Here is a 25,892-nt window from a genome sequence, read left to right on the forward strand (position 1 = left end):
CGGACTAAAGTTAAACTGTTACATAAGCAGACTGACGTAAATAAAAAATGGTTAACAGCTTGAGTGGGGCATCTTAATTGATCCCCCATCTTTCGCGATGACATCTTCCACTTTACTTCTGGGTCATGTCCCCTAATCTTTTGAATGGGCTTGACGACTATATCATTACATTCGTGAAAAAGTGGTCATTCAAGATATATATAAAATTATATTTGTGATTGTGAATTAATTTACTTCTGTCTGATGCTTTTTATGACGTTTTTGGCTTGATGACCATTGCGCTATGTTTTTGCCCATTATTGATATAATTGTTTTAAATTATTGACACAAACAATTCAATGAATAAAACGACTTTCTGAACAATCCATGACCATTACAGTATGAGCTCCCGAGTGGTGCAGCGGGCTAAGGCACTGAATCTCAGTGCAGTCTTTGGTTCGAATCCAGGCTGTATCACATCCGCGACGCTCCCCATCCAACCTGACAGAGCTTGAGAGGATCTGCAGAGAAGAATGGGAGAAACTCCCCAAACTCGTGATTGGGAGTCTCATAGGGCAGCGCACATTTGACCGGGGTAGGGTGTCATTGTAAATAAGAATTTGATCTCAACTGACTTGCCTAGTTAAATAAAGGTTAAATAATTAAATAAGTAAATAACATAAAAAATGGGACGTTCTAAGGATCCCGTTTAGACACTTTAAATAACTAACAAGGCCACTTCCTGCAAAATGACGACACGTTCATTAGGTTTACGCATGCGCACAAAACATGTGCCATTTTCCACCAAAGAAGTAGATGTATGTCACGTTTATTTCAGGGATAAGGAGAAACGCAGAGTTGAAACGTGCGTTTTGAACCGCACCTTCGGTTGTAATAGAAAGTTCCAGAAACAGCGGACGGCATATGCAAAATAACAGTTCATTTTTTATCGACAACAATCGTGAAGTGAAATAATGTCCGTCATCGCTGAGGAAAATGTCCGTGGCGGTAGTGTTTTCAAGGAGATCAATGCTGATGACGAAGACAGTCAACCCACCGAAATCGAGAGTCTGTGCATGAATTGTTACCAAAATGTAAGTAGCTAGCTAGGTAACGTTAACGAGCTAGCTAACACACAGACCAGTTAATTAAACGTATGGAATTGTCTATCGCAGTATGATTGACTGTCATCAACATGTGTTCTCTCACTCTTTGTAGGGAATGACACGTATTCTTCTTACGAAGATTCCTTTCTTCAAAGAAGTTATCGTCAGTTCTTTCACCTGCCCCAACTGCAGTTGGTCAAACACTGAAATCCAATCAGCTGGTCGCATACAGGATCAAGGCATCACCTACACACTCAATGTCAAGTCAAAACAGGTAGGCTATCTAACTAGGGAGGGGAAATTAACGAACTGCTGCACGGTCACTCACTATATATGGGAACTAACTAGCAGATTGTAATGGGCTATTGTGATGCTCCATTAGCCGTTACATGATATGTACCGTTTGGCATAGAAAATAATTTTCGACTATCTTGTAACAGCTAATGGAGCATTACGTTAGCCCGTTACAATCAACTAGTTATGTATGGAAACTCTTTCTAGAGCCAGTAAAATTTTTGCATTAAAACATTTTCAAACTCTAAATGGTTAAACTAGTGAAATATACAATGCCTTCAAAGTATTCATACCCCTTGGCTTATTCCACATTTTGTTGTTACAACCTGAATTCAAAATGGATTCAATAGATTTTTTTTCTCAGCCATCTACACACAATACCCCATAATGACACATTTTAGCAAATAAATTAGAAATTAAATATCTAATTTGCATAAGTATTCACAGCCCTGTCAATATCACCTTTGGCAGCAAATACAGCTGTCTTTCTGGGTCTCTAAGAGCTTTCCACACCTGAGTTGTGCAACATTTGCCCATTTCTTCATTTCAAAATTGAAGCTCTATCAAATTGTTTGTTGATCATTGTTAGACAACCATTTTCAAGTCTTGCCATAGATTTTCAAGCAGATATAAGTCAAAACTGTAACTGGGCCACTCAGGAACAATCAATGTCGTCTTGGTAAACAACTCCAGTGTAGATTTGGCCTTGTTTTAGGTTATTGTCCTTCTGAAAGGTGAATTCATCTAGAGTCTGGTGGAAAGCAAACTGAACCAGGTTTTCCTCTAGGAATATGACTATGCTTAGCTCCATTCGGTTTCTTTTTATCCCGGAAAAACTCCCCAGTCCTTAACTATTACAAGCATACCCATAACATGATGCAGCCACCACTATGCTTGAAAATATGGAGAGTGGTACTCAGTAATGTGTTGTATTGAATTTTGCCCAAATATAACACTTTTTATTCAGGCAAATCGTGAATTGCTTTGCCACATTTTTGAAATATGACTTTAGTTCTGTGTTGCAAACAGGATGCATGTTTTGGAATATTTGTATTCTGTACCGGATTCCTTATTTTCAATTGTCAAGAGGAAACAGCGACAGCAGCGTTTTAGGAATAAAAATTGAACGTTCAACAGTAGGTCCCAATGGTTTTCTAATTAGTCAGCGAAAGCTGCTGAATGAGTCTAAAAAATGTGCTGGGATTTATTTTGATAATATACCAAAAATCGTTTAAACAGCTTTGTCCTGTAATCTAGCTAGGATGCAGTTCCTTTCCCAGACATATGCTGAACCATTGACATGTGGTAGGCTTTAAGATGTAGCAAGCTGGCTTGCCTAATAAATCAACCTGTGATACCAGTTCTGGGTATACAGTCTGAAACAAAGCATTGCAAAAACTTGGTAAGTTTCCTTACAAGCCAGAATGTTTAGAATTACACTTTCACTTACTCTACTGGTTGTCTGTGAGGTTGGTCCTTCAGTAAGTAGAAATAATTTGAGACAATATCTATAGGAAAGTATTATTACCCAACTTTTTAGAGCACTGGTACTGCTGTTGAAATTTCAATCACTTGTGCAAAACCATAAACACCTGCAAGACTTCTGTTAGTATGTGTGCATGTACTTGCGTCTTGTGCATATGCTTTTGGTCACGAGCAAAGCAATCTTATTTGCCACACAGAGACCCTTGTTTTGAAGTCTGTTTAATAATACTTTCCTGTTGATATTTTGTTAATAATTTCGACCCTCTAGGACCAACCCCACATACAATCCGCAGAGTAAATTCAAATATAATTTTATTCAACATTTGTGACCAACTAGGACGTTTTTTTTCTTTCTTTGTGAATGTGCGTGGTTAGCAACAATTGGGAATACTAGCTAGCCTGAGTGCCTGTCTGTGCTAGCTGTCATGTCATTGTCATGCCAAACGTCAATGGAGTTGGCATTGGCAAGAGGAGAAACAGATCTGCGACTAGGCTAGCTCAAGCTCAAGATGAGCTGTTAAGGAGTGTGGGCTAGCCTATTCCTTTACTGTCCAAGATCAAATGTTATTTGTCAAATGCACCAAATACAACAGGTGTAGGTAGCCCATACAGTGAAATACTTACTTACAAGGTCTTTCCCAATGTTGTAGAGTTAAATAAGAAGAAAAAAAACACATAAGAAATAAACCATTATGTTCAGAGGTAAACTGGCTCTGGAAGCCGAAACAGCCTGATACTCAATCTAAACTCTAATAGATTTGCAATTTTGAAGCAGTTCTAGAAACACGTCTATGAATAGTTTTAATATCACATCAAAATAATTTTACAAATACAAAATATACACTGTTAAACAGTTGCAGCTGATTTAGTATTTTTTTCTGGCGTCCTTCTTTCTTTACACACAGGTGTTCAGAGATGCTAGAAAAGTTGTAGAGAATTTTCAGAGGATTTAGTCCTACTCAAGTGTTAACAAAAAGGCCTCAGACTTTTGTGTTTTCACCTCTGTGTCTCACCGGGCCATGTCCTCTGGACCTGCTCTGACTTGGGGCCAAGGTGAGGCCGCTGGCCCTTTTCAGTTGGTATTTACATAACAATGGCTAACTCTTAACCTTGGTTAACCCCTTCCACTGTTAACACCTCGCAAAGCAACTATGGTGATAATGCAGAGGTGGTTGATTCTGTTCATCACAAGTGTTGTCACACTCTGTGAGGGAAACACAGTTCCCCCAAAAATAACACTAGAGCCAACATTAACATAATCACTGGTGCTGTAATGGAAAAACCGTGCCACAGTATGGCTGTGTGGGTTTCGTTAAAAAAAAAAGAAAAAAAAAAGGTTATATTAATTTGACCTTTTTATTTTGTTTTTTGAAAATAATTTCTCGATGATAGGAAGCCTTTGGAATGTTACTTTCATATCTAAAACTGTATCACAAGTGAGAATTGTTAACGTTTAGACAGATTGTTGGGACTGTTGTACACATTGGCCGTGCCGTCGTCAATGCTTCCCAAGAGGGTCCACCTAGGACCAGGCTAGATGCAGCACACTGTTGATTTTATGTAGATGGCTAACTTTATTTGATGATCTTTTATTCTATATTTAGTCTGTTTTGTTGTGTTTTGTAGGATATGAATCGAGAAGTTGTCAAAGCAGACAGTGCAACCACCAGAATCCCTGAACTGGATTTTGAAATACCCCCATACACACAAAAGGGCTGTAAGTACTCCCTCAACTTTGTTGATTTGGAAAACAATTTTCACTTTTCAGGCATACGTACCACTGTCAGGTTGCCACTGATTCCAGAAATTAGGGTCACCCATTGTCGGCCTGAGAATTGCTAGCTTGCTCTCAGATCTAGAGAATTTCCTCGTCTGTTCATCTAATAATACTGTATTTTACCGCTGAGATTCCTCTTAGCTATATTACTGGAATCATTTTTATCCTTTTTTTGTTTATACAGTAGGAATGTAACGATTCACCAATACGCATCGGCCCCCTGTTAAAATGTTTAAAATATGAGTACGTCAGTCTGGGAATCCAAACCGATCCAAATGTAGCATGCATCGGTCAGAAAGTCGGTTCAAAATCTGATTCACTAAAACAATTGGCTCCAATTACTTTCTACCTTCCGAAAATACCTCATTTTATGAAAACTGCATCCTCTCCTTCAGTGTGGAACAAAGCATGTAATCATGTTGACAGTCATTGATCTCCAAGTCATTTTGCACGCATAACAACCCCAGGTAGTTGAGTGACAACCAATGTCGTTTGCTATGTAATTTTTTAAATCAAATGTACTGTTAAATTGTGTTTTACCGGAATAAAAGTAGCCTGTGCTACCCCTGGAGACACAACTCATCTGGCTATACTGTAGCCTACATGCTGATCAGGGCTTACATTGTATTTTGATTGTTCAGGTTCACCATCAGCAATAGTTTTGGTTGAAACAATCGGTATATATGGTCATTTTTAGGTAAGCAATTTCATTACGAGGACAGCAATCACTTTTGCTACCGGCACTCAATGTTGCCTCCATTTTTTTCGGCACTGAGCAAATTTCAGGTCTGTTGAGCGCACACTTCAATGTTGTGAAAATTCTACTGTGAACACTGAGGCTGTACCCGTTTTTAAGTTAGTTATAACAGTGGCCAAGAAGGCTACTGTGGCTATTTGATCAGAGTGGCCTACCATTAAAAAAAACTATGGGCAAAATGCATCCCATCAAATTTGAACATTGAAATAGCGGTTCTATCATTCAGCCTGCAGTAGAAGCCAATGTGGGGTGTTCAATGTAGGCCTACATTCATAAGACTTCCAAAAAACATGTAGGGATTGACATTAACCTGTTTACCACTGGTCATTCAGACAAGGTGACTGAAAATGTTGTGGTGGTTGATGTGGTGGTTGATGCCACTTTACATTATTATTCCCATACCATTTATTATAAAGAATCAGACAAATTATGCTACCATCTGCCTATTGGCTACTTGACTTATTCAAGCCTGTCTCAAATTGTAACACTGCCCCTTTAAGACAGAAAAAAAGCTCTTTACCAGACTTGCTGTTTCAAAGGATAGAAATGCACACGTTTTGTGCTCTTGTAGGAAGCAACCACTCCACCATTGCTGACACGCAATTAGCTATAACTGGGCTAATAGCTCACTTACTCGCGAAGAATATGAACAAATGTGCACACGTGACTACATGCAGCTCTCGCTTTGATCTTAAAACAAGCACATCTACTCGTGACAACTTATGCTGTAAAGCCAGTCCAGATCAAAGTGAATGGTACATATCCATGTATGGCAATGGTCTATTTGTATATAGGGATACTGCAGCTCTGATTGGTTAACTTCTTGCGACTACAGGGGGTGCTGTTCCGAATTAGCATTTTGTCGTCTCCAAATTAAACTGCCTAGTACTCAATTCTTGCTCGTACAATATGCATATTATTAATTATATTGGATAGAAAACACCTTCTAGTTTCATACAACGTTGAAATGATGTCTGTGGGTGACCCAGAACTCTTTCTACAGCGAAATCCATGACAGACAGTGAAAGGTCTGAGAGCGAAGCTCTGGTTTCAGATCAGTTTTTAAGGTCTCTGTCTATCCTATGGAACGACACGAACTGCACCCGCCTTCCCCTGGATGTCAGTAACCAATGAGAAGTGGAATGGGCCTTCTCCGTAGCTCTCAGAGGTTATAAAAGACCAAGGAGTGAGAGTAGCCCCCCTTTCGACGCTCGCCCTTACGCAGGAAGGGACCTCCGGACGCCATTTTCACAGGCTCGGTTATCAACTTGAAATGTATCCGTCTGTAATTTAATTCGATATAGGACTTAGAAACATCATAAGGTAGTTAATTTAAACCGTTTTATAGCAATTTATATCCGTTTAGTGCGATTTTGAGGAATTTCTTTGTTGTGCACTCTGAAACTTTGGACACGTTTTGGGGTCCCGTTCGATCGTTAGTGGATATTTCGAAGGACAGAGGACATCTATCGACCAAAAGACGTTTATAACATAGAAAGGATACATTGCCCAAGAATATGATGGAAGAACAGCTCAAAGTAAGCAATATTTAATATGATAAATTGTTGTTCTGTCGAAATATTTTAAACGCATATTTCGCCATTTTGTTTGGTATAGCTTCACTTGGCGAACCCTGTATTGAAAAGTAAGGATAATTTTACAAATGTAAATCAGCGGTTGCATTAAGAACTAATTTGTCTTTCGATTCCTGTCAACCCTGTATTTTTTAGTCAAGTATATGATTAGCTTTCAATTAAACTAGATCACTCTGATAGATGACGTCAGACATATTGAGGCTTGATTTCCTAGTATTTTTATTGTGTAACCACGGTTTTGTATGGCTAAATATGCACCTTTTCGAACAAACTGTATATGTATGTTGTAAAATGATGTTACAGGAGTGTCATCGGAAGAATTCTGAGAAGGTTAGTGAAAAAATTAATATCTTTTGGCGGTGATTACGTTATAGCGCTCTTTGGCTGGAATCGATGCTCTGGTAACGTTTGCACATGTAGTATGCTAACTTATCGATTTATTGTGTTTTCGCTGAAAAACGCTTAGAAAATCTGAAATATGGTCTGAAATCACAAGAACTGGGTCTTTCCATTGCTATGCTTTGTCTATTTTTATGAAATGTTTTATGATGAGTAAATTGGTCATACACGTTGCTCTATCTAGTAATTCTAGTCGATTTGTGATGGTCGGTGCAATTGTAAACTGTGATTTCTACCTGAAATATGCACTTTTTTCTAACAAAAACTATCCTATACCATGAATATGTTATCAGACTGTCATCTGATGGTTTTTTTTATAGGTTATTGGCTATCAATATCTTAGTTGAGCCGAATTGGTGATAGCACCTGAAGGAGTAAGAAACTGATGGAGTTAGAATAGTGGTGTATTTTGCTAACGTGTTTAGCTAATAGATTTACATATTTTGTCTTCCCTGTAAAACATTTTAAAAATCTGAAATGGTGGCTTTATTCACAAGATCTGTATCTTTCATCTGGTGTCTTGGACTTGTGATTTAATGATATTTAGATGCTACTATCTACTTGTGAAGCTATGCTAGCTATGCTAATCAGTGTGTGGGGGGTGGGGGGTGATCCCGGATACGGGGTTGAGGTTCGGTAAAGGTTAACCTGTACTGCTCTGGCGTTCCGCCAGCGGAACTCCTCCCACATTCCACTGAAAAGGCAGAGCGCGAAATTCAAAATATATTTTTTAGAAATATTTAACTTTCACACATTAACAAGTCCAATACAGCAAATGAAAGGTACACATCTTGTGAATCCAGCCAACATGTCCGATTTTTTAAATGTTTTACAGCGAAAACAGCACGTATATTTATGTTAGCTCACCACCAAATACAAAAAAGGACAGACATTTTTCACAGCACAGGTAGCATGCACAAAGCCAACCTAACTAACCCAGAACCAACCAAACTAAACAACAAACAACTTCATCAGATGACAGTGTTATAACATGTTATTCAATAAATCTATGTTTTGTTCGAAAAATTTGCATATTTCAGGTATAAATCATAGTTTACATTGCAGCTACAATCAGAAATTGCACCGAAAGCAGACAGAATAATTAGACACCAACGCCAAATACCTAAATACTCATCATAAAACATTTCTGAAAAATACATAGTGTACAGCAAATGAAAGACAGGCATCTTGTGATTCCAGCCAATATTTCCGATTTATTAAGTGTTTTACAGCGAAAACACAATATAGCGTTATATTAGCTTACCACAATAGCCAGAAACACAAGCCATTTCCCAGCAGCAAAAGTTAGCGATCGTAACAAACCAGTAAAAGATATATAATTTTTGACTAACCTTGATAAGGTTCATCAGATGACAGTCCTATAACATCAGGTTATACATACACTTATGTTTTGTTCGAAAATGTGCATATTTAGAGCTGAAATCAGTGGTTATACATTGTGCTAACGTAGCTACTTTTTCCCACAACGTCCGGATTTTTTTCTGACACACATATTCTGACCAAATAGCTATTCATAAACATAACTAAAAAATACATGTTGTATAGGAAATGATAGATACACTAGTTCTAAATGCAATCGCCGTGTTAGAATTCTAAAAATAACTTCATTACGACATCCAGCTTAGGTATGGCGAGAGTACCCAAAAGCTGGGCGCAAACGACTAGTTCACATGTTCGACAGATATATGAAATAGCATCATAAAATGGGTCCTACTTTTGCTGATCTTCCATCAGAATGTTGTACAAGGTGTCCTTTGTCAAGAACAATCGTTGTTTGGATTTAGTACGTCCTCTTTCCCTCTCGAATTAGCAAGCGCACTAGCCAAGTGGCGCGAAGCTCTCCTTTCTGAACAAAGGCACACAACGCAACACGCCTAACGTCCCGAATAAATTTCAAAAATCTAATAAAACTATATTGAAAAAACATACTTTACGATGATATTGTCACATGTATCAAATAAAATCAAAGCCGGCGATAGTAGTCGCCTATAACGAAAGCTTTTCAGAAGGCAATTCCAGGTCCAACCTCGCGCCTTCCTGAAAACAGGAAATGGGTGACACGTCATTCCAAGAGGATTCATTCCACTTCAGACCAAGATAAACACTCCATTTCTTCTCTCACTGCGTCTAGACATCCAGGGGAAGGTGTATGACGTGCATGTATACTAATACGTATCATGCCCATTTATAGGCAGGACCTAGAACAGAGCATCGATTTCAGATTTTCCACTTCCTGGCCAGGAAGTTTGTGCCAAATGAGTTCTGTTTTACTCACAGATATAATTCAAACGGTTTTAGAAACTAGAGTGTTTTCTATCCAATAGTAATAATAATAATATGCATATTGTACGAGCAAGAATTGAGTACGAGGCCGTTTAAATTGGGCACGTTTTTCCCCCAAAGTGAAAACAGCGCCCTCTGTCCTCAACAGGTTAAAGCACACTGGTCTGTGTAGCGTGTGGGCCTTAGTCGTGCCTGTCAATGCAATAGAATCCTACTCCAATGTGCTCTGCGTACAAGAACATCTCTTGCATAGTTTTATTTTCTCTATGTTGCATTGAAAGTGGCTGATATTGCATTGACTCGATCACAGTTCCCACAGTAAAGGGAAACGTTGATAGTGTTAACTAGAAAGTTATCTTGCTATTTCTTCTGTGCGGCAGTCCCGGGGGGAGAGGGAACATTGCACACTGCATGTTCTAACCTGAGAAGAAAAGGTCACTCGAAGTCTGTCAACTTCCAAACGGTCTAAACCATTTGAGACGGGGGTGAAATCCAAAGTTGTGCTATATATTCATTGGCTATGTCATAGCTAGTTTTCTAAGATAAATATTGATACATTACTAGCGCTAACAATTTTTTAATCTGGTAGTTGCCCAAGTTCCCTAATGGCTCCTTTCAGGTGCCTACATAAACCAAAGACCTAGAGAGTACATCATTCACACACACACACACACAGAGATCCAGCTCAGAGAGGCCCAGCTCCTGAGCTCCATCGGCATCAGATTTTATTTTAAAATTGGAAAATGAATGTGTTTATGCAACAAAAGTTGCATCGATTCGTTCCTCTAATCAAACCAAATTCCACTGAATCGTTTCAAACTAAAATCCATCTTTCCTGTATCGGAGAATTGTCTGGAAAGAGAAAGATGCACATCCCTATTATACAGGTATTTTCCGAAGGTAGCACAGTGTCATAGGCTAAACTTGACTTAATTAATCCAACTGTTGTAGTAAATGAATCTTCATGCACTTAGGAGATGAAGAACAGTTGTACAGTAGCCATTAACTTTGCCTCTTGCTCCCTAGCACTCTCTACCATCGAAGGCCTCTTAGACCGTGCAGTTGCAGGGTTGGAGCAAGACCAGCCACTAAGAAATGTATAAGCTTTGTTTACTTTGATTTTACTAAATGCCATACGTACACTACCGTTCATAAGTTTGGGGTCACTTAGAAATATCCTTGTTTTAGAAAGAGAAGCACATTTCTGTCCATTAAAATAACATCAAATTGATCAGAAATACAGTGTAGACATTGTTAATGTTGAAAATGACTATTGTAGCTGGAAACAGCAGATTTGTTTATGGAATATCTACATAGGCGTACAGAGGCCCATTATCAGCAACCATCACTCCTGTGTTCCAATGGGACGTTGTGTTAGCTGGTGCACAACTGAGCAAGAGGACAAGTACATTAGTGTCTAGTTTGAGAAAGACGCCTCACAAGTCCTCAACTGGCTGCTTTATTAAATAGTACCCGCAAAACACCAGTCTCGATGTCAACAGTGAAGAGGCGACTCTGGGATGCTGGCCTTCTAGGCAGAGTTCCTCTGTCGAGTGTCTGTTCTATTTCCCATCTTTTTTCTTTTTATTGGCCAGTCTAAGATATGGCTTTCTTTGACACTATGCCTAGAAGGCAAGGATCCCGGAGTGCCTTCCTCACTGTTGACGTTGAGACTGGTGTTTTGCGGGTACTATTTAAGGAAGCTGCCAGTTGAGGACTTGAGCCGTTTGTTTCTCAAACTAGGCACTCTAATGTACTTGTCCTCTTGCACCGGGGCCTCACACTTTCTATTCTGGTTAGAGCCAGTTTGCGCTGTTCTGTGAAGGGAGTAGTACACAGCGTTGTATGAGATCTTCCGTTTCTTGGCAATTTCTCACATGGAAAAGCCTTCATTTCTCAGAACAAGAATAGACTGACGAGTTTCAGAAGAAAGTTCTTTGTTTCTGGCCATTTTGAGCCTGTAATTGAACCCACAAATGCTGATGGTCCAGATACTCAACTAGTCTAAAGAAGGCCCGTTTTATTGCTTCTTTAATCAGAACAGTTTTCAGCTGTGCTAACATAATTGCAAAAGGTTTTTCCAATGATCAATTAGCCTTTTAAAATTATCAACTTGAATTAGCTAACACAACATGCCATTGGAACATAGGAGTGATGGTTGCTGATAATGGGCCTCTGTACACCTATGTAGATATTCCATTCAAAAAATCAGCTGTTTCCAGCTACAATAGACATTTACAACATTAACAATGTCTAATAATTTGATGTTATTTTAATGGACAAAAATTGCTTTTCAAAGACGAGGACATTTCTAAGTGACCCCAAACTTATGAACGGTAGTGTACTTTACTGCTTGTTGTTGACTAAATCATGTTTATGCTTGAAGGAAACTGCACCAGAAGTTGCTGTAAAAATCAGTGAGTTCATTGATAAATTGAAGAAGTTGAAAGAAGGTGAAAGTGGATTCACACTGGTATGTCCAATTGTATTGCTCCAGCCTCTCATCTGTGTACAAGATTGAAGTTACATGCAATTAAACATTTCTAGCTATACAATCAAGGCACAGGTTTAATTAAAGTACAATGTTCTTTATTTACTCTGGATTTCTTACAGAATGATCCTCTGTTTAAGATACATGAGTATGTGTGTTGTTGTTGTAGGTCATTGATGATCCATCTGGGAACAGTTTTGTGGAGAACCCCTTTGCTCCGCAGAAGGATGAGGCTCTCTCGGTCTGCAACTACACAAGAACTCCCCAACAGGACGCCCAGTTAGGAATAAAGGCGAGTAGTTTGACTTGACACATCACTACTCCTGTAAGGGGACACATCTGTTTTAGAAAGGCAGTGCCTCGGTTGCTGTCCTCATGTCTTGTGCCAATGTGTGTGGAATCCTCACAGGGTAGAAGAAAACAATAGACTGCAGAAGTCATTTTGTAATTTGACCCATGTTCACCAATAAACTTTTATCGAGCATAAGAATAATGCGACTCACTTTTTTTCCTTGTTTTTTTGCTCAGGCTGAAGATGAGGAGGAAGAGGAAAAGCCCATTAATGACATTGACAGTATGAGAAATGAGGTGGGATTTCCAGACTTTATGCATCAATTTAGATTGAGTTTTTCCTCAATTTACCCTTGAGTAATATATACAATTTCTCCCTCAGGTGTTAACATTTAATACGAACTGTCCAGAGTGCAATGCCCCAGCCTCGACAAACATGAAGCTTGTCCGTATCCTTTCCAGTCTCTTTGGTTTTCCCCAGCAGTGGTGTAGTGGAGGGTTAACGGTAGTGTTGCATGCTACACTGAAACTTCTGTACCTATTCGACTACTAGAACATAAACTGTTTGGTATGAGAATTGTTTCTTTCGGTACTTCTGTCAAATGTGCCTCACGTCTTATACGGATTGAGAGGATCGAGTTTGTCTAGTAATTTGTGTGAATCTTCTCAAGGGGGCAGTAAGTCAAATCAAACAAAGCTTTATTTGTCATGTGCGCCGAATACAACCGGTGTAGACCTTACAGTGAAATGCTGACTTACAAGCCCTAACCAACAGCGTAATTTAGAAGGAAGGAATAGGTATTAGGTAAATGATAAGTAAAGAGGAGTAGAAAAAAATAAGTAAAATGACAGTGAAAATAACAGTAGTGAGGCTATATACAGGTGGTACCGGCACAGAGTCAATGTGCGGGGCACCGGTTAGTCAGGCTAATTGAGGTAATATGTACAAGTAGGTATAGTTAAGGTGACTATGCATAGATGATAAACGGAGAGTAGCAGCAGCTTAAAAGAGGGGGTGGTGGGACACAATGCAAATAGTCCAGGTAGCCGTTTGATGACCTGTTCAGGAGTCTTATGGCTTGGAGGTAAAAGCTGTTGAAAATCCTTTTGGTCCTAGACTTGGCGCTCCGGTACCGCTTGCCATGCGGTAGCGCAGAGAACAGTCTGACTGGGGTGGCTGGGGTCTTTGACAATTTTCAGGGCCTTCCTCTGACACTGCCTGGTATAGAGGTCCTGGATGACAGGTAGCTTAGCCCCAGTGATGTACTGGGCCGTACGCACTACCCTCTGTAGTGCCTTGAGGTCGGAGGCCGAGCAGTTGCCATACCAGGCAGTGATGCAACCAGTCAGGATGCTCTCGATGGTGCAGCTGTAGAACCTTTTGAGGATCTGAGGACCCATGCCAAATATTTTGTCTCCTGAGGGGGAATAGGTTTTGTCATGCCTTCACAATTGTCTTGGTGTGTTTGGACCATGATAGTTTGTTGGTGATGTGGACGCCAAGGAACTTGCACCTCTCAACCTGCTCCACTACAGCCCCGTTGATGAGAATGGGGGCGTGCTCAGTCATCCTTTTCCTGTAGTCCACAATCATCTCCTTATCTTGATTCTGTTGAGGGATAAGTTGTTTTTCTGGCACCACCCAGCCAGGTCTCTGACCTCCTCCCTATAGGCTGTCTTGTCGGTGATCAGGCCTACCACTGTTGCAAACTTAATGATGATGTTGGAGTCGTGCCTGGCCATGCAGTCGTGGGTGAACAGGGAGTACAGAAGCGGACTGGGCACGCACCCCTGAGGGGCTCCGGTGTTGAGGATCAGCATGGCAGATGTTGCTGTCTACCCTCACCACCTGGGGGTGGCCCGTCAGGAAGTCCAGGATCCAATTGCAGAGGGAGGCGTTTAGTCCCAGGATCCTTATCTTAGTGATGCGCTTTGAGGGCACTATGGTGTTGAACGCTGAGCTTTTTATTTCACCTTTATTTAACCAGGTAGGCTAGTTGGGAACAAGTTCTCATTTGCAACTGCGACCTGGCCAAGATAAAGCATAGCAATTCGACACATACAACAACACAGAGTTACACATGGAATAAACAAAACATACAGTCAATAATACAGTTGGGGAAAAAAGAAAACAAGTCTATATACAGTGTGTGCAAATGAGGTAAGATAAGGGAGGTAAGGCAGTAAATAGGCCATGGTGGCGAAGTAATTACAATATAGCCATTAAACACTGGAATGGTAGATGTGCAGAAGATGAATGTGCAAGTAGAGATAATGGGGTGCAATGGAGCAAGATAAATAAATATAGCATGGGGATGAGGTAGATGGATGGGCTGTTTACAGATGGGCTATGTACAGGTGCAGTGATCTGTGAGCTGCTCTGCCAGCTGGTGCTTAAAGCTAGTGGGGGAGATATGAGTCTCCAGCTTCAGTGATTTTTGCAGTTCGTTCCAGTCATTGGCAGCAGAGAACTGGAAGGAAAGGCGACCAAAGTAGGAATTGGCTTTGGGGGTGACCAGTGAGATATACCTGCTGGAGCGCGTGCTACGAGTGGGTGCTGCTGTGGTGACTAGTGAGCTGAAATAAGGCGGGGCTTTACCTAGCAGAGACTTGTAGATGACCTGTAGCCAGCGGGTTTGGCGCCGAGTATGAAGCGAGGGTCAACCAACGAGAGTGTACAGGTCGCAGTGGTGGGTAGTGTATGGGGCTTTGGTGACAAAACGGATGGCACTGTGATAGACTGCATCCAATTTGTTGAGTAGAGTGTTGGAGGTTATTTTATAGATCACAACGCCGAAGTCCAGGATCGGTAGAATGGTCAGTTTTCCGAGGGTATGTTTGGCAGCATGAGTGAAGGATGCTTTGTTGAGATATAGGAAGCCGATTTATAGATTTAATTTTGTATTAGAGATGCTTAATGTTAGTCTGGAAGGAGAGTTTACAGTCTAACCAGACACCTAGGTATTTGTAGTTGTCCACGTATTCTAAGTCAGAGCCGTCCAGAGTAGTGATGCTGGACAAGCGGGCAGGTGCGGGCAGTGATCAATTGAATAGCATGCATTTAGTTTTACTTGCATTTGAGAGCAGTTGGAGGCCACTGAAGGAGAGTTGTATGGCATTGAAGCTCGTCTGGGGGTTAGTTAAGTGTCCAAAGAGGGGCCAGAAGTATACAGAATGGTGTCGTCTGCGTAGAGGTGGATCCGAGAATCACCAGCAGCAAGAGCGACATCATTGATGTATACAGAGAAGAGTTGACCCGAGACTTGAACTCTGTGGCACCCCAATAGAATGAATAGTGTTCTCACGTAGGGGTTCCTTTTGTCCAGGTGGGAAAGGGCAGTGTGGAGTGCAATAGAGTGAATCATCTGTGGAGCTGTTTGAGCGGTATGCAAATTGGAGTGGGTCTAGGGTTTCTGTGATAATGGTGTTAATGTGAGCCATTACCAGCCTTTTTCAAAGCACTTCATGGCTACGGATGTGAGCGCTACGGATCTGTAGTCATTTAGGCAGGTTGCCTTCGTGTTCTTGGGCACAGGGACTATGGTGGTCTGCTTGAAACATGTTGGTATTACAGACTCAATCAGGGACATGTTGAAAATGTCAGTGAAGACAGTTGCCAGTTGGTCAGCACATACCCGGAGCACACGTCCTGGTAATCCGTCTGGCCCAGCGGCCGTGTGAATGTTTAAAGGTCTTACTCACGTCGACTACGGACAGCTTGATCACACAGTCGTTCAGAACAGCTGATGCTCTCATGCATGCCTCAGTGTTGCTTGCCTCGAAGCGAGCATAGAAGTGATTTAGCTCGTCTGGTAGGCTTGTCACTGGGCAGCTCGCGGCTGTGCTTCCCTTTGTAGTCTGTAATAGTTTGTAGGCCCTGCCACATCCGACGAGCGTCGGAGCCGGTGTAATACGATTCAATCTTAGTCCTGTATTGGCGCTTTGCCTATTTGATGGTTCGTTGGAGGTGATAGCAGGATTTATTTGAGTCCTGCACCTTGAAAGCGGCAGCTCTACCCTTTAGCTCAGTGCGAATGTTTCCTGTAATCCATGGCTTCTGTTTGGTGTATGTACAAACAGTCACTGTGGGGAGGACGTCCTCGATGCACTTATTGATAAAGCCAGTGACTGATGTGGTGTAATCCTCAATGCCATTGGAAGAATCCTAGAACATGTTCCAGTCTGTGACAGCAAAACAGTCCTGTAGTTTAGCATCTGCTTCATCTGACCACTTTTTTTATAGACCCGAGTCACTGGTGCTTCCTGCTTTCGTTTTTGCTTGTAAGCAGGAATCAGGAGGATAGAATTATGGGCAGATTTGCCAAATGGAGGGCGAGGGAGAGCTTTGTACACGTCTGTGTGGAGTAAATGTGATCTAGAATATTTTCCCCCTTTGGTTGCGCATTTAACATGCTGATAGAAGTTGATAGAAGTTTTTCTGCATTTATGTCCCCGGCCACTAGGAGCACCACCTCAGGGTGAGTGGTTTCCTGTTTGCTTATTTCCTTATACAGCTGACTGAGTGCGGTCTTAGTGCCAGCATCTGTCTGTGGTGGTAAATAAACAGCCATGAAAAAAATTGATAATTTTCTCGGCAAATAGTGTGGTTCACAGCTTATCATGAGATACTCTACTTCAGGCGAGCAAAATCTAGAGACTTCCTTTGATTTTGTGCACCAGCTGTTGTTTGCAAGTATACATAGACCACCCCCCCTTGTCTTACCGGAGTGTGCTGTTCTATCTAGCCGGTGCAGCGTATATCCCGCCAGCTGAATGTTTTCCATGTCATCATTCAGCCCCGATTAGGTGAAACATAAGATATTACAGTTTTTGATGTCCCGTTGGTAGGATATTCGTGATCGTACCATGTCTAATTTATTGTCCAATGATTGTACGTTGGCAAGTAATATTGATGGCCAGTGGGAAATCTGCCCTTACCGTCAGCGGATCCTTACGAGGCACCCCGCCCTGTGTCCTCTACCTGTGTCTCTTTCTCTTGCCAATGACAGGGATTTTGGCCTTGTTGGGTGTCTGAAGTAAATCCTGTGCGTCCTGCTTGTTGACGTGTCTAATCCGAGGTTGAGTGATCGCTGTCCTGATTTCCAGAAGCTCTTTTTTGACATAAGATACGGTGGCAGAAACATTGTAACGCAAAAAAACCCCGCATACTAGCACAATTGGTTAGGCACCCGTAAAACGGCTGCCATTTCTTCCGGCACCATCTTTCTAAGCTAGCCAGGCTACTTGTGCTTGCGGATGCAGCTGCCACAGCGCAAGCCACTTTTGAGAAGCAAACGAGAGGAGAGTGACAATGCCGACCGCATGGCTTCTAACTAAAAAAATCATACCTCTGTGTTCACAGCTCGCTTACAAAATTGGCTCCAGAAGCGAACTAGGGGAATTCTTTGCTTATAAAGCAGATGAGGGCCAGCACACTGAAACAACTAAGCAAAAGGTGTTACAAAGCAGTGCAGTGAAAGGGAGGTTTAGTTCCCAAACGACATATCAAAACTATTTTACACATTGTAACATTATTCTACTAGCAATTCAAATGATTTAAGTGACAATGACATCAACATATATTCAGCATGACTTTGTGAGCTTTATAATATTATTACAACCCAAAGGTAATGTGAAATGCACCTATGACAGCAATACATTTAGACTAAACCCACTTCGTTTGTCTGGGCTTGCTAGCAGTAGCAGGCCTGGGCGGAGTATTCTACCTTCAGAGTTGAAATGCATTCTGGGAATCGTGGTATGCTGTGTAAAGTCCATTGTAGAGACTTGCACTATAGAAGCTTAATGTTTTATGTCGATTTGGAGCTAAAATATTCTTTAATACATAAAATGATTTAGTTGTAATTAATCATAGGTCTAATAAATGTAATTTACCCAATATTATGGCCATAGATGAGCAAATTAACCCTATGTATCAAATACATTTTACAATAGTTTAGATGTATTGTACAATTATTTTTGTATGCTCAGAATCTCATATGGTTTTGCATAAGGAAAATGCAAGATTCTTTTGTTATTGTTTTGAGGAAATTAAATATAGAATATATTTTGGTTTTCTACTGTTTATCAACATATTGGTTCAATGTTTATTCTGTGACTAGCTAATACGCTTTCTTTTTTTGATGTGGTATCATTTCGGTATTGAGTATCATGATGCTTAACCTGGTAGCGGTATCGAAGTCAAAATGTGGGTATCGCGACAACTCTACTAGTTCACTCACTTAATATTTACTCACTTTTTTCATTTTGCGCAAGCATTCCTCTCCTTTTGTAGAAAAATACATTGAAAGTATAGGGACCGTTACTTTAATCACTGCGAATGGCGATCCGTGTTACCATCTATATTTTTACCACTACATCACTGGTCCCCAGTAGTGTCCTATGATTAAGGTGGTGTATAAAGTTTCAATTTGCAAGGTGTAGGTATCCTCCTTTACAATTCCTCAGAAATTCCCCATTTCAAAGAAGTCATTATTATGGCAACAAACTGTGATGACTGTGGACATCGAACCAACGAAGTAAGTTTACTCTTAAAAAAAAAAAAAAAAAGATCATTAATTCATTGTCAGGCACATTTTATTTTCAAGGCATATTCATAGATTGCAAATTTGCTAATATGACTGCATGACTATCCTGTGGTTAAGGTGAAATCTGGTGGAGCCACAGAAGAGCTGGGCACGAAGATAACCCTTCACCTTACTGATGTGTCTGACATGTCCAGAGATCTTCTGAAGGTAGCCCCTTCCATTGTACTGCCAGATTGGCATTCACTAGTTTCCTTTTACTGTATCATTTCATTACCTTGGTCCCAGGTCTGTTTGTGCTTTGTCCAACTCCTTTGCTGCCATTGTCAAGCCAAACAATACATACACCAGGGATCATCAACTAGATTCAGCCGCGGGCCACCTTTTCTTTTCTTGAGTGGATGGTTAGAACATAATTTGTTGGCAAAAAGAAACCCAAACAGATATATTTGACAAACATAATTTCAAACCTTGCTTACATTTGTATACAATCACATATACAGTATCACTCTATTATGCATGGGAATACTTTGGAATAGATTTCCAAAATTGAAGTCACTTGGAGCTGATTTGTTGGTGTTTTTCCAGTCTTATTCCAACAATAAAAAAAAACTTGGGTGATTTTTATTTGGACCCCCTCGGCCCAAATTCGGCGCGTGGGCCGCCAGTTGGGGAACCCTGACATACACCAAAAACTGTGGAGGATATAAACATAATAAAGTCAAATGACTTGTTTCTATTGTGGTCCTCGAATAAAGCATACAAAGAGGAACATGGAACTTTTTCACAGGAGAGCAATCCTATTCCTGAATCATGTTGGAGTTGACTCAACCATGCCAGTTTTGTCATGTTGTGGTTGTTTGTGCAGTCGGAGACGTGTAGCATCCTCATACCTGAGCTGGAATTTGAGTTGGGGATGGCGGCTGTCGGCGGAAAATTCACCACCTTGGAGGGACTCCTCAAAGACATCAAAGATCTGGTAAACCCTTTTAATGCTTTATTCAGTCGATTGAGAAGTAGAGGGGGAAATGGATGAAGGGAAGATGCATTATGAAGGCTTATCACAGGGATTGAACTCCAGTCTCCACTGGAGAGTTGTATATGTTTTAACGCCGCTTGTGTTATCTCTAGTTCACTGGCTCTGCACCTGGGCGCACTTTTGGCTTGGTGGATACTTTTGCCAAGGCTGATGTGCTGTAATTCCAAGGCAGTGGTACACAACTCCAGTCTGTGAGGGTTGCTGTGTCTGCTGATTTCATTTTCACCTTTTTAATTAGTGACGAATTTAGACCTGTGAAGCCAGGTGTGGCCAATCTTTTACATGAATTGATTAGTTAACTTCTATGTAGAAACCAAAACCAGCAGACCTGCTTCAAGAATTTGATTTGTGCACCCCTGGTCTGCGTTCTCTTTCACTGTGGACTTGTTGTTTTTAATTCATGTTTCTCCTCCACCACTTTTTCCTCCAGATTGTTTCTAAAAATCCCTTCACTTGTGGAGACAGCTCCACTTCAGATCGAACAGAGAAACTTAAGCTTTTTGGCCAGAAGATTGACAAGGTTAGAGGCATAAAATTATTGAATAAGTCCATCACTACTGTTTTGTTTGGATCTAGTTTTGGTTCCACTTTACATCTATAACTTGAGTGTAATTACACATCCCAAAGTACTTACAACTGTTAGTGATGTGTGGAATTAAATGTTTTTACATTTATTTGCATTTGATTTTCGTAACTTACTCAGGCGAACTCATTAGCCTATTGTCTCACGCTGTAATTGTTGTTTAAGCTCCATTAATTTGTTTCCATTGCGTTTATTGCAATTCTTTGAAACTGAATGTTACCAACTGGGATAACAGTTGTAAATACTAACAATGTGTATCTACATTGTTAATGCATTGTAACTACCATGTAAATAGAGCTTTTAGGACTTAATGTATTGTGAAACTAGTTTTTATAGCTTAACTAGGAGGCATTTATTCACTTGTATACAGTAAGTGTATTCTGGCCCTCAATCATCAAATAACTGTTAGTATGACATTGTTGTACATTTGAGTAATTTAGCAGACACACTTATGCATTGTGACTTACAGGAGCAATTAGGGTTAAGTGCCTTGCTCAAGGGCATATCAACAGATTTTGTCAGCTCGGGGATTCGAACCAGTGACCTTTCATTTACTGGACCAACGCTCTTAATCGCAAGGCTACCTGCCCTGCAGATATTTTATTTAGACTTTAGAAAATCTCATGCAAGAATTTCACATTTGATTGATCAAACTTGAGTGAACTGCTTATTAGGGTACATATGCTGTACCTGAGTATGTTTGGCTAGACAATAAAGTAGTTAAATGCAGAACAATCTGGCACCCATGCTGAAACTGTAACAAAAAAAGTGGAGGGAAAAAAAGTGAAATGGAGGCTGGAGTGGGACTTTTTAAAACGCCTCTTCTTTTGAAAAATACTGTAGATCATGGCGGGAGACATGGATGTTCATGTTGTTCTCGATGACCCTGCAGGGAACAGCTATCTCCAGGTACGAGGACGCTTCTCTTTCTCAGGTCTTTTAAAAGGATCATTTGTAATTTTGGCAATGCATCCAGGATGAAGGAAGTAAGAGGTTTTGCAATCCAATGCTAGCTAGTGTTAGCGTAATTACTGGATGTCTACAGGAACAGCTAGCATGCTGTGCCCATAGACTTCCAGTCGTTGTGCTAACGCCAGTTAGCAATTGCACTAATGCTAGTTAGAAACGGTCTTCATACTGGACACAGATATGGTATCCACATCTGACTCGGGAAGTAGATGAAGGGCCTCATTGCTCAAATCCAAGACTATCCCTTTAAGGTTCAAACACGAAGTCTCCTCCCACTGGATAAATTTGTCATTTTTCATGAATCACATTTTCATTTCCCGCCCTTGTTCATTAATGTACTGTCTGAATGTAACGAATTGGAATGTATTTGTCTCATGTTTGTCTACAGAACGTCTATGCGCCTGACCCAGACCCAGAGATGACAACTGAGAAGTACACCAGGACCTTTGAGCAGAACGAAGACCTTGGTCTGAATGACATGAAGACAGAGGGCTATCAGCAGTAAGGACTTCTGCAGCAGAAGGGTTGATCTTACAAAAACAAAATGCATTCTTTGGAAATTAATTTAAGACATTTGCCCTCACTGAAGTTCACAAGGACAGAGGTCTTGCAGTTTTGATATTTGAGCACAATATGGTTGAAAAGTGAGATCTTATTTAAAACAAAGCAATCACTATGTTTATAATTTGATTAGTAAAGTATGCATTAACATATTGTGTTTTTGCATCTGGCTAATGTGATTCTGATTCAGTTGAATTGGCCTTAATTTATCTTGATGTGTCATGTTCAATGGGAATAAATGAAGAATATACACTGGCTGCTGTATACAAATTATTTTGGCTGCTTTTGTTCCGTGTACAGTTATGCCTTGTATAAATACCTTATCTATAATAAAACACTGCACTGCATAATTGCCCATAGATCTTCAAAGAACCAATTCTATGTGTCCTTTGTTCATGAGCTCCCTGATGGAAAGTTCCCGGATTGTGAAAACAACAGACTGGTGATGACGTTTGTGCGCGTTCCCTGTATCAGTACAGAACATTTATTGAAATAAACAATTTCACTCAAGTAGACATGACATCACTTTGTTTAACACAAAGTGTTGATACAGCACTACTAAATATAAACACAATCTCTGCGTTATTCACCCCACCCGCAAATGAACCACCATTTATAGCTCATATCCAAGAGACCGTGTCAAATTTGGTATACGAAAATGTCCATACATTTATATGAATAGTCCAATGACTGTGCCTGCGCATCGTGGAAACCAATAACATGAAGCATTGTCCGTCTGCAAGCATCCAGTATCGGGTTGCGCTGGCATTAATTTGAAAAGGAGGCTCTTTATACAGAAGTGGGTGGCTCTTAACGGAGCTCAGGTTTTTGTTTTGTTATCTGTAGCTAGCTGGTTACTTGCTCTTTGCTGGTTTTTCAGTCTTCTTGGGTAGGAGGACCGCCTGAATGTTAGGCAATACTCCTCCTTGCGCAATGGTGACACCACCTAAAAGCTTGTTGAGTTCCTCGTCGTTGCGGACAGCCAGCTGAAGGTGGCGAGGGATGATCCTGGTCTTCTTATTATCCCTTGCAGCGTTGCCAGCCAACTCGAGGATCTCAGCCGTTAGGTATTCCAGCACCGCAGCCAAATAGACAGGAGCTCCGGCACCGACACGTTCCGCATAGTTGCCTTTGCGCAGTAACCTGTGGACACGTCCTACGGGGAACTGAAGGCCGGCGCGGGATGAACGGGACTTTGCCTTCGCTCTGGCCTTTCCTCCAGTTTTGCCTCTACCAGACATGTTAATTATTATATTGTCACTTATCAATCCAAATACCAACAGTGCTATACAGCGACTTTTCTGTCCGCCTTTACGTAATGCAGTTGAGGATTATTGTACTAATATACCTCGAGTGTCCCTATGATTGGACGGATAGAATGGAAACGCGTTAACCAATGGTGATGAACTTCACCATTTAAGTGTCCAATAGCAAGAGCGCCGCTCTCCACATGGCTCTACATTGCGATATTATATATAGAAGACAGACGTAAACTGTGTCGTGTTCTATTCACAGTAAGTGAGCGGAGCGAGGAGCAGAGCGTGCCCAATTGGACTGGAGCTTGCAGGGAGCGAGATTCCCAAAGGCTGGAGCAGTGACGGTTCTAGCTTGTATGGCTCCCTGGGCGAACCCCCCTTTTCAGCCACGCCAACAAAACAAAAAAGCACCGTTCTGCACTAACTAATTTTTATTCAGACATTTGGAACAACACAAATAAATAATCATAACATTTAAAACTATATAAATATATAAAGTCGTGGCCAAAGGTTTTGAGAATGACAAATATTAATTTTCACAAAGTCTGCTGAAGTTGATGCACAGAGTCAATATTTGCAGTGTTGACCCTTCTTTTCCAAGACCTCTGCAATCTGCCCTGGCATGCTGTCAATTAACTTCTGGGCCACATCCTGACTGATGGCAGCCCATTCTTGCATAACCAATGCTTGGAGTTTGTCAGAATTTGTGGGGTTTTGTTTGTCCACCCGCCTCTTGAGGATTGACCACAAGTTCTCAATGGGATTAAGGTCTGGGGAGTTTCCTGGCCATGGACCCAAAATATTGATGTTTTTTCCCCCGAGCCACTTAGTTTTTTAAAGGTATCTGTGACCAACAGATGCATACACCAAGATAGCGCCGACAGAGATGGTCGCCTCGCATCAGGTCCTTGGAAACTATGCAGTAATTAGTTTTTTTATGCATTATTTCTTGCATTGTTAGCCCTTAACATCTCAAGTGTTATTACATACAGCTGGGAAGAACTACTGGATATAAAAGCGACATCATCTAGCCCGGCTTTTCCACCATAATTTGCAAATAAATTAATAAAAAATCCTACAATGTGATTTTCTGGAATTTCTTTTCTCATTTTGTCTGTCATAGTTGAAGTGTACCTATGATGAAAATTACAGGCCTCTCTCATCTTTTTAAGTGGGAGAACTTGCACAATTGGTGGCTGACTAAATACTTTTTTCCCCCACTGTATATATGGCTACTTTACGGGATACTCAATGAGCCCAGCTCATTGGCTATCTAGCTAGCTTTGTTTGACCCCAATTTGTGCTTATTTGACAAAGATACAGTGGCTCAAGTGATGGCCGCCCGCGTCATCGGCGTGCCATGAAGGCGTTGCTCTCTGACCAAATATGGTGTACTATAGGATATACTACACCCTAATGAAATAGTGAAGTAATAGTCTTGTTACCTTCTAGGATCTCTGAGGAATAGATATGAACGTGATTTGACTCGTTCAAACAACGTTTAGGGTGAGATTTTCACAGATTCCGTTCTTTGCAAATTGAATGAGTGGCAATACAAAATCGATCGTGCATGCTATATGGACCTTTTTAGGATATGAAAAATGATTTTATCTAACAAAACGACACTTCATGTTATCTCTGGGACCCTTTGGATGATAAATCAAAGCAATATTTCAGAATGTAAGTACACATTTCACCTTCAAAGGTGAATTTATCAAACCTATCGCGTTGAAAAAAGTGTTTTGTTGTAAGGAGCTCTCCCCAAACAATAGCATGGCTTTTTTTCTTGCAGTAATAGCTACTGTAAATTGGACAGTGCAGTTATATTAACAATAATTTAAGCTTTCAGCCAATATAAGACACTTCTATGTACCAACATTTGTTGTTACTTTAAAATCTGCGATCTTGATATAATGCCCTGGATGATTTACAACTGTCCCGTTGACGGAACGCCGATCCTTAACCTCCTTAGGGATCCCTTACGGCTAGAATCCCGTTACCGGGATCGATTTGACAACATCCGGGTAAATTGCAGAGCGCGAAATTCAAAAATACTAAATTCGTCATATTAAGCATTCATGAAGATACAAGTGTCTTACATCATTTAAAAGCTTACCTTCTTGTTAACTTCTCTAGGGTAGGGGGCAGCATTCGGAATTTTGAATTAAAAGCATGCCCAAATTAAACTGCCTGCTTCTCGGGCCCAGAAGATATGATATGCACATAACTGGTAGATTTGGATAGAAAACACTCTAACGTTTCCAAAACTGTTAAAATAGTGTCCGTGAGTATAACAGAACTGATTTGGCAGGCGAAAACCTGAGAAAAATCCATTCGGGAAGTAGTTTTTTCTTTGGTTTTGTAGTTTTTTATTCAATGCCATTACAGTATCCATTGACTTAGGACTCAAATTGCAGTTCCTATGCCTTCCACTAGATGTCAACAGTCTTTAGAAATTGTT

At 40.7% G+C, this 25,892-nt stretch overlaps 2 protein-coding genes across 4 annotated transcripts; one reads left to right on the top strand and one right to left on the bottom strand.

Annotated features, from left to right (window-relative positions):
• Positions 1-760: 760 nt before the first annotated feature.
• zpr1 (ZPR1 zinc finger) lies at positions 761-22,530 on the top strand. Of its 3 annotated transcripts, XM_038977077.1 has the most exons (14): positions 764-1,073; positions 1,198-1,359; positions 4,491-4,581; positions 10,723-10,793; positions 12,083-12,169; positions 12,357-12,479; positions 12,716-12,775; positions 12,861-12,927; positions 18,947-19,017; positions 19,144-19,233; positions 19,892-20,002; positions 20,493-20,582; positions 21,489-21,554; positions 22,003-22,530. In XM_038977077.1, exons 1-14 carry the CDS (start codon positions 954-956, stop codon positions 22,117-22,119), a joined length of 1,326 nt encoding a protein of 441 aa, XP_038833005.1. In that variant the 5' UTR covers positions 764-953; the 3' UTR covers positions 22,120-22,530. The 3 variants fall into 3 exon arrangements, with proteins under 3 accessions (XP_038833020.1, XP_038833005.1, XP_038833013.1); XM_038977085.1 differs by lacking the exon at positions 12,083-12,169; XM_038977092.1 differs by lacking the exons at positions 20,493-20,582; positions 21,489-21,554 and having other exon boundaries at positions 761-1,073.
• Positions 22,531-22,630: 100 nt separating this feature from the next.
• Positions 22,631-23,824, bottom strand: LOC120031379 (histone H2A). Its single transcript, XM_038977102.1, has one exon. The coding sequence runs from the start codon at positions 23,414-23,416 to the stop codon at positions 23,030-23,032; it is 387 nt and encodes a 128-aa protein (XP_038833030.1). The 5' UTR covers positions 23,417-23,824; the 3' UTR covers positions 22,631-23,029.
• Between the last annotated feature and the right edge of the window lie 2,068 nt (positions 23,825-25,892).

The sequence above is a fragment of the Salvelinus namaycush genome, chromosome 3 (assembly GCF_016432855.1).
Source record: "Salvelinus namaycush isolate Seneca chromosome 3, SaNama_1.0, whole genome shotgun sequence".
Taxonomy (NCBI): domain Eukaryota; kingdom Metazoa; phylum Chordata; class Actinopteri; order Salmoniformes; family Salmonidae; genus Salvelinus; species Salvelinus namaycush.